At 39.1% G+C, this 7,918-nt stretch overlaps 1 protein-coding gene across 1 annotated transcript; it reads right to left on the bottom strand.

Annotated features, from left to right (window-relative positions):
* Positions 1-3,760: 3,760 nt before the first annotated feature.
* LOC121381482 (5-hydroxytryptamine receptor 4-like) lies at positions 3,761-4,723 on the bottom strand. Its single transcript, XM_041510801.1, has one exon. It carries the CDS (start codon positions 4,721-4,723, stop codon positions 3,761-3,763), a length of 963 nt encoding a protein of 320 aa, XP_041366735.1.
* Between the last annotated feature and the right edge of the window lie 3,195 nt (positions 4,724-7,918).

Genomic DNA, 7,918 nt, shown 5'->3' with positions numbered 1-7,918 from the left:
TTCACCCCCCCCCCCCCCCCCCCCTCCATCCTGAGTCAGGCCACCGACCTTATCGGAGGTCGGACTCGGGATGGGCGTGTTCCAAACCCTAGTGGTATAAGGGCACGTTAAACTAGTATGTATGCCCACAAATGACTGTCAGGTCAGATGTCGGGAATTAACGTGCTTATATCAATTTAATGTTCAAGCACGCTCGTTGAGAGCACGATTTCTGACTAGGGCCAGAAACTGTGCTCACAACGAGAGGGGTGGGGAGAGTGTTAGTGAAAAAAAAAAAAAAAAAAAAAAAAAAAAAACATTTATACATTTGATTAGATAAAAATACTAATTAATTGTTAAATAAACTTTATTTACAAGGAAGTTAAAAAGTGTTTATACAAAGGGTTAAAAAGGGTTTCTACAAATGATTAGGTAAAAAGTAGAATATTGACAATAAAATATGTCTGGTTAATCTGGTATTTATGTTGGAGGAGAGTAGACGGGAAGGTCTGCCCCATTTTAATTCATTTCCCTAGGCCGTGCCATCCACCACCTCCACCATAATGGAAATGTTAAGAATTGGAAAGTGGAGATTGATGAATGATATCTCCATATTAACCATAACATCAACCCGCATAAAACTATGTGATTGGTGTTGTGACTTAACTTAAGTCAAAAGAGCTATCACCTAACTTTTAACATCCATTTAAAACAATGAGAAGGATAAAAAAATAATAGTAATTAATAAAATAACAATAAAACAATAACAATAAGAAAAGAAAATAAGAAGAAAAAAAAATGATTTTTTTTTATTTTATTTTATATATAAACATGTCATAGTAGTAAATTAAAAGGTGTTAATGTAAGTAGAAAGGGAAAAGGTGGATTATATTTTAGTGTCCAGTCGTATAAAAGTGAAAGTAAAATTGTGGGCAATATTAATGTTAAACCCCCTCTGGAATCCCAATAAGGATACCAATCCATACGAGATGTAGTTCCAATAGGGGTCACATAATTATTAAAATACCTAAAATAATTTTGTTTTTATTAGTCACATATGGTTAAGAACAAAAGTCAAAAAGTTAAAACGTATAAGGATTACTAATATACAGCGTATTACTCCTGCCAGAGAGATTAGACGCAGTGTAACCCTTGATAAATTAAACGTATAAAACACAGCATAAAACATAGAACATCACACACACACACACACACACACACACACACACACACACACACACATATACAGCATATATACATATACAATTATAAAGAAGGGGAGAAAAAAAAAATCCCACAAAACGAACACATACAAAAAAAAAAACCCCCAAAAAACAACAAAAAAACCGGACAAACGAACAAAAAATCCATATTTTAAAAAAAAAAGGAAAAAAAGAAGAAGAAAAAAGTGGAGCCAAGACAAAAGACCAGGATTTAGGTTGATATATACAAGGGCGTCCAGATATTAAGTTCTATATTTGAGGGGGATATTTACAGTGCATGTAATGTCTAGGGGTATATGAATGAAGGAAGGAATGTTTAACGACACCCCAGTAGGGCTATATGGATTATGAATACTGCAGTGGTCCTTTCCAGAAGCGGTTATTCCTAGTTCTGGGTAACAATCTATCACCGAGAAAGACATTTAGACACACTGCCCAACTTACTAAAGTACAATCGCCAGTGGCGGCAAAAAGGGGAGGGTAGGCTAGCCAGGAGCGGATTCTGGATTTGGTAAAAGTGGAGGGAGGGAGTCGCGATACTTCAAAAGAGGCAAGCCCAAGCCCGCTGAGAGTAAATACGCGGGGGGGGGGGGGGGGGGGGGGGGTCATGGATATGGACCCCGGAAGTCCTCAAAAGACAAATGGTCATGGGCCCCTCTCAAAACAGTCCAGTGATTAACACTGTATAAGATGAGGAGAGAGGTGAGGGGAAAAAAACTAAAAAAACAAAACAAAAAAACTAAAAAAACAAAACAAAAAAACAACCCACCCACACACACACATGGGGGTGATGGGTGGTGGTGGTGGTGGTGATAGAAGAGGGGCCTCAACAGGCGAGGTAAGGGGACCAATGCAAACAGTTAATTTTAATATACATAGTTTAGATTTTAATACCTGTATCTGAAACATATTTTAATAAGGCTTTAAAAATAATATGACTGTTAACTTTAGCAGGATTTAAAAGATTAATAGGATTAAAAGATATATTTATATCGGAAAACGTTTTCTCTAAAGCCTCACGGTGTTCTCGATAAAGGACGCATTTGAATAAATAGTGACCAACATTTTCAACAACATGGCATTTATCACATTTATCAGATTTAGTTAATCCCAACATATGCCTAGTGTCCTTTCTCAAATGATGTTATTGTCGTAAATAAATATACGTTCAGCACGAATCGTTGCTCAATAACAAGGCGACTTCTCATTGGCTGTAGCCTATGAAAGCTCTTACAACCCTTTGGCGTCACTTTTCAAGTGACGCCGGTTTGGGAAGTTAGGGGACTGAATTCGGTTTGGGGGGGGGGGGGGGGGGGGGGGGGGGATGTAGTTAGGGCATTCTTTGGGGATATATGCGTAGGCGGTTCGGCCTTAGGTTTTGAGTAGGGCCGGCCTCCCCTCCCGACCGACCCTCACCTGGTCACACCAATGTTTAAAATATGACTGGCAGCCCCTTTCCTCTTAACCTTCCATGGGCTTAATGAATATTGTTTAAGAATTATTAGTAATATTAGACCAGCCCATCTAAATTTGCGCCGAAAATATATTATATTAATAATTTATATAGGATAGGAATGTTGATATGTTTCTTTAAGGGCGCAGCCAAACTTTTTTAACCCCAATTTCCCCCTTTTTATACTTTTGGCGTTAATTTTCAAAATTTCCCCTATTTGTTAGGTTATCCCTGTCCCGAGTCAGACTCCCGATCCTATCGGAGGCCGGACTTGGGATAGGCGTGTTCGAAACCCTAGTGGTATATGGACACGTTAAACAAGTTACTAAGCTAAGCAGTATTATCAAAAGCAATTATTAAATCAAGGTGCCGGAGTAGTCCCTACTGTCAACCGGGCATGATTGTTGTTCACAAGCAGTTTGCACCAAGCGGCAAACATGAATGAATTTAGTTTAGTGGTATGCTTTGGTAATTGGCGACCTTTGTTTAACAAAATTGTTGTGTTGGCGGTTCGTGACGTAATCCCATTGCAAATACCGTACTAATGGATTAGCGGCAACACAATACGTACAAAACGTCTGAATGAGTTTGCACTGCTTCAAGGGAAATCTTCAATACTTGATGCTGCTATGGGTATTGAAGAATGAGTGCCCTCTATGCATGTTACTTGCTGCAACACGCAATCGAAAATCACTGACTTTTATAAAAACGAAACAGTTGTGAAAAAATGTAACGGTGATGAAATTGTGTTAAATCAGTGACTCAACATTTGTTAAACGATATGGAGGCAAACGTACTAAATTTTGTTTTAATAAATATAATTACATGTACTTTTATTATTTTGTGTTGTTGGTTTTTTTCTTTTCTTGAGGGTATTGGAATTAACAAAGGAAATCAAACTGTTACAACAGTTAATAATGAGATTTTATAGTGAAATATGTCAGAGTATCGATGGAATATTTTGTGACCTCTATATAAAGGCCACCTTTCCCTAACGGCTACTTTATGTTGGTCCCTTGAGTGGTTGTTATATACAAGTTCGACTATATATATATATATATATATATATATATATATATATATATATATATATATATATGGCTGCCTATGTACTCTCCAAGTCTTCGTGTTGCTGCCCAGAGAAGGATAACACCAGGTATTTGAAGGCCATTTTAAACTGCCGGTTAAAGGCGTAATACAAGAATGGATTCAACATGGAGTTAATATAACCGAACCACATAACAAATATTTTTAAAACGATTGGCCGTCCATATCCAGTCAATACGTCCACAACGATAACAACAAAAAATGGCAGCCAGAAAACGAAGAAACAGCCGACGACGATAGCGAGGGTCTTGGCGGCCTTGGCAGTTTTGTTGAATTCCTTGATGCGGTCATGTTCCGCGGTCGTGATGGTGGTGTCCTGTATCGCCCTGGCGTGGCGTCTAGCTGTCTGGAAGATCCTCCAGTAACACATGATCATCAAGGCCGAGGGTATCCAGAATGTCCCGACGCTCACGGCCATGGCTGTTGGGACATTCAGGACTAATGGACAGGCTCCTTGGCTCAAACACGCCACCATGTCTTCTATCCCGATCACGTGCCACTCCGTGAGCAGCAGTGTTGACCACAGCGCTGTAGGAACGAGCCAGCAGAGGGCCAGGATGACAGCGGTCGTCCAGTTGCGTATCTTCGTGTGCAGGAAAGGTCGACACACGGCCAGATAGCGTTCCAGCGCCAATGTGTACAGATTGCACATGGACGCCGTGCAGAACATGCCATCAAAAGCGTTTACTATCAGACAGAGCCACTTCCCCAGATCCCATCCCCCGTTCCACTCTTCGTACAGACGAAAGGGCATCGCCAACACTGCAACGCCAATGTCCGCACAAGCCACCGATACGATGAAGGCATTGGTGCGCTTTTGCAAAGTACGGAATTTTGCAACTGCAACAATGACGGTCGTGTTTCCGACGAGAGTGACGAGAGAGAACATGACAATGAACACACAGTAAACTGATTTAATAGCAGACGACATTGGTGGCGGTGGCGGAGGCAAGTCAGCCATGATGACGTCACAGGCGAGAGAACTATGGTTCATTTTGAAGAAATGTGCCTGCAATCAAAACACAAAATGTTATATGCAATAAACCTTGTATTTCTAACCGAACATATTGATGCTCAGTTGTTTGGTAAAGTGAGATTGCTCCAAAATTAAATAAAGAATTTAAATGAAGCTCAGAACTGTGCTGTCTGGAGATGCGAGCGATTATTTTAAAAATCATTGATTTCAATCGCTGTATCCCAACCGCACGCGTATGGCGCGACGGATAAATATGTCGCGTCGCACGCGTTCAGTTAGTATACGGCAATTCGTAATCAGTGCTTTCTAAAACAATCGCTCGCTCGCGTCCGGTTAGTATACAGCTTAAATGTGTGTAGCTTTGACATCCTGCTCAGGACAGAAATTTATGATTACTTTAAAGTCAGATACCCTAGGTTTTTTTTAACACGGTGGCGTATTATTCACTATTAGAACTGGGGGGGGGGTTGTAATAAAAATCAGACATTACTTAGATTTTATTTTTTAGATTATCCATTTCCGTACATCCAAAGTATTTCTGGTCATCCTGGTGTTCCTAATACATGTACCTCAAAATGCATTTTGTCATATTCTTAAAAAAAACCGCACGCTCGTTTGAGAAGTACCGGTTAGGGAGACGGGCTCTAGTCTATTTTTAAGGATATATCCCCTTTTCTAGGACACAGACTTTTGTTTCACTCTGTTGCAACCGAGAAGCCACTACATCAAATATGTAATCAACGAAACTCGTTTTTAGCTGTTATGTAGCAATTTGATTCTGACTGAATACACCGAATTTTGAAAAAAAATAGGAACTGATCTAGTCTATATTGAATTGATTGGTTTAGTTTTCGTTTAAATTTCATACTTTTTTTTTTTTGTCACTCGGAATTACTAGTATAGTCTTCGCATGCTATATTTTACAGATATACTACTATTGCGAACACCGTGGGCCGCAACTTTATTCAAGGATTGTCATACAGGAATTAAAAAAAAAGAGCAATGGATACCTCTCGGATTTTAAGCTATATCGACGTTGAATTGGAACATGACTATAAATGGAACTAAACTACGACATCGATATTTTTGTATGACGTTATAACAAAATGACTGTACGGATTAACCTCCTGACAGCTTGTACCAGAGTAAACGTTTTTTTAGTTACGGCTTTGTGTTGTTGTTTTAGTTAATTAAATATTTTCAAGTATCGATTACTTAAGTAAAACCTGCCCATTCCTATATCTGAGTGACCTGTAATAACTTAGTAGCCTAATGCAGAGTTATTGAATCACCGCTCCATTGCTGAAAAATAATGGAGAGTTGAGACAATACAGTGACAGGTGTATTTTAATATGCTGTCTTTGGGTTTCATATTTTAATGGAAAGATAAAGACAGTGCAATCTCGTACGGTCTATATCACACTGTAGACGACAGGTTAAACAAAGTCCGCTGTGAAACACTAATGGTACCAGTAAATCATTAACCATCGTGCAATGTGGTTTAGAGTATTGATTTATCTTATAACTTGCGTAATAGCTAAGTCATTGCTGTTATAAGTATATTAGGTACCTAGTTATAGGATACGCCCTCCACATGTTTGCAAAACAGTCTGAGCTAATGTCGTTGTTGTTATAGGTATATTAGGTACCTAGTTATAGGTGCTGTTATAGGTATATTAGGTACCTAGTTATAGGATACGCCCTCCACATGTTTGCAAAACAGTCTGAGCTAATGTCGTTGCTGTTATAGGTATATTAGGTACCTAGTTATAGGTGCTGTTATAGGTATATTAGGTACCTAGTTATAGGATACGCCCTCCACATGTTTGCAAAACAGTCTGAGCTAATGTCGTTGCTGTTATAGGTATATTAGGTACCTAGCTATTGGGTACGCCCTCCACATGTTTGCAAAACAGCCTGAGCTAATGTTGCTGCACTGTAATATGAATGACACAGTGACATCTTTGGCCTATTTGAGTAGTTTAAATAGCTGAAAGGGAACCGTACGTTTTTCGTTCATTGTTGCCGCTCTCTCCCAAGAGATGCACTTATAAATAGACTGGTGATAATTAAAATTTTAAAAATATATACATTAGAATCTCGTTGGGTAAAACTCTGAAGGGTCGAATACACCGCAACGCTCGAACCAAAGTCCCGAGTTACTTATACGTTGTTGACAAAATGGTTATGTCGAACTACTCGATGGGTCGAACACTTTCTCGAGCACCTACGGGGTTTGGGCCAACGGGATTCAACTGTACTTATAAACAGACTGGTTGTAATTTAAAAAAAACTAATTATGGTTAATATAATTTTATGTGTCAAACGATTTGTTTAACTTCTGTAGAATCATGTGCGTTGTCATTGATGGTAACGTTGATATTCTGGCCTGAGCCGTGTATTGGACAGTGCTGGGAGATTCTTTGTTCCAATTGAATCCGAGACATAGTCCTAGGATCCAGTCTCCTCAGCGGAACCCGTTATCGGGTAGCAAAATATTACAAAACAACAAAAACGTTTGGTGGCATTTTAGTGCAATATGTCATCCGTGCTAGAACCCCTGCGCGTGCTGTAACCTCACCGTGATGCAGGGGTGTAACATTCTCTTTGAGAATGGCCAATACAGCACAAATTGACATTCTTAGTAAAAGTCCGTATCTATCTGTGATATTTGTGTTTTGGCACAGTTCTTTACACTGTTTATTTAAATCTTGAATGTTTGTATTGATGTTGATCATCACCTTATTTGTTTGCATTACCATAGTTTGACACCCAATAGCCGATGTATTTTTCGTGCTGGGGTGTCGTTAAACATTTATTCATTCATTCATTCATTCATTCATACATTCATTCCGTGCTAGAATTATTGCTGACATTTCATACATCAAAAGTTTGTTTTGTTTAACGACACTAGTTTAGCACATTGTTTTATTAATCAACGGCTATTGGATGTTAAACATTTGGTAATTCTGACATATAGTCTTAAAGGAGTAACGAGTATATTTGTACATTAGTAGCAAGGAATATAAGGGATCTTTTATATGCACCATCCCACAGACAGGGTAGTGCATACTACGGCCTTTGATATACCACTCGTGGTGCACGAGCTGGAATGAGAAATAACCCAATGGTCTACGACGGGGATCGATCCTAGACCGACCGTGTCTCTTCTATAATTAC

Source organism: Gigantopelta aegis, chromosome 9, assembly GCF_016097555.1.
Source record: "Gigantopelta aegis isolate Gae_Host chromosome 9, Gae_host_genome, whole genome shotgun sequence".
In the NCBI taxonomy this organism is placed as follows: domain Eukaryota; kingdom Metazoa; phylum Mollusca; class Gastropoda; order Neomphalida; family Peltospiridae; genus Gigantopelta; species Gigantopelta aegis.
The sequence above is the reverse complement of the archived record's forward strand: the minus strand, read 5'-3'. Positions and strand labels throughout refer to the sequence as shown.

Excerpts from the sequence above, each read along its gene's own strand:
- LOC121381482 (XM_041510801.1), bottom strand. The coding sequence starts at position 4,723 with ATGGCTGACTTGCCTCCGCCACCGCCACCAATGTCGTCTGCTATTAAA.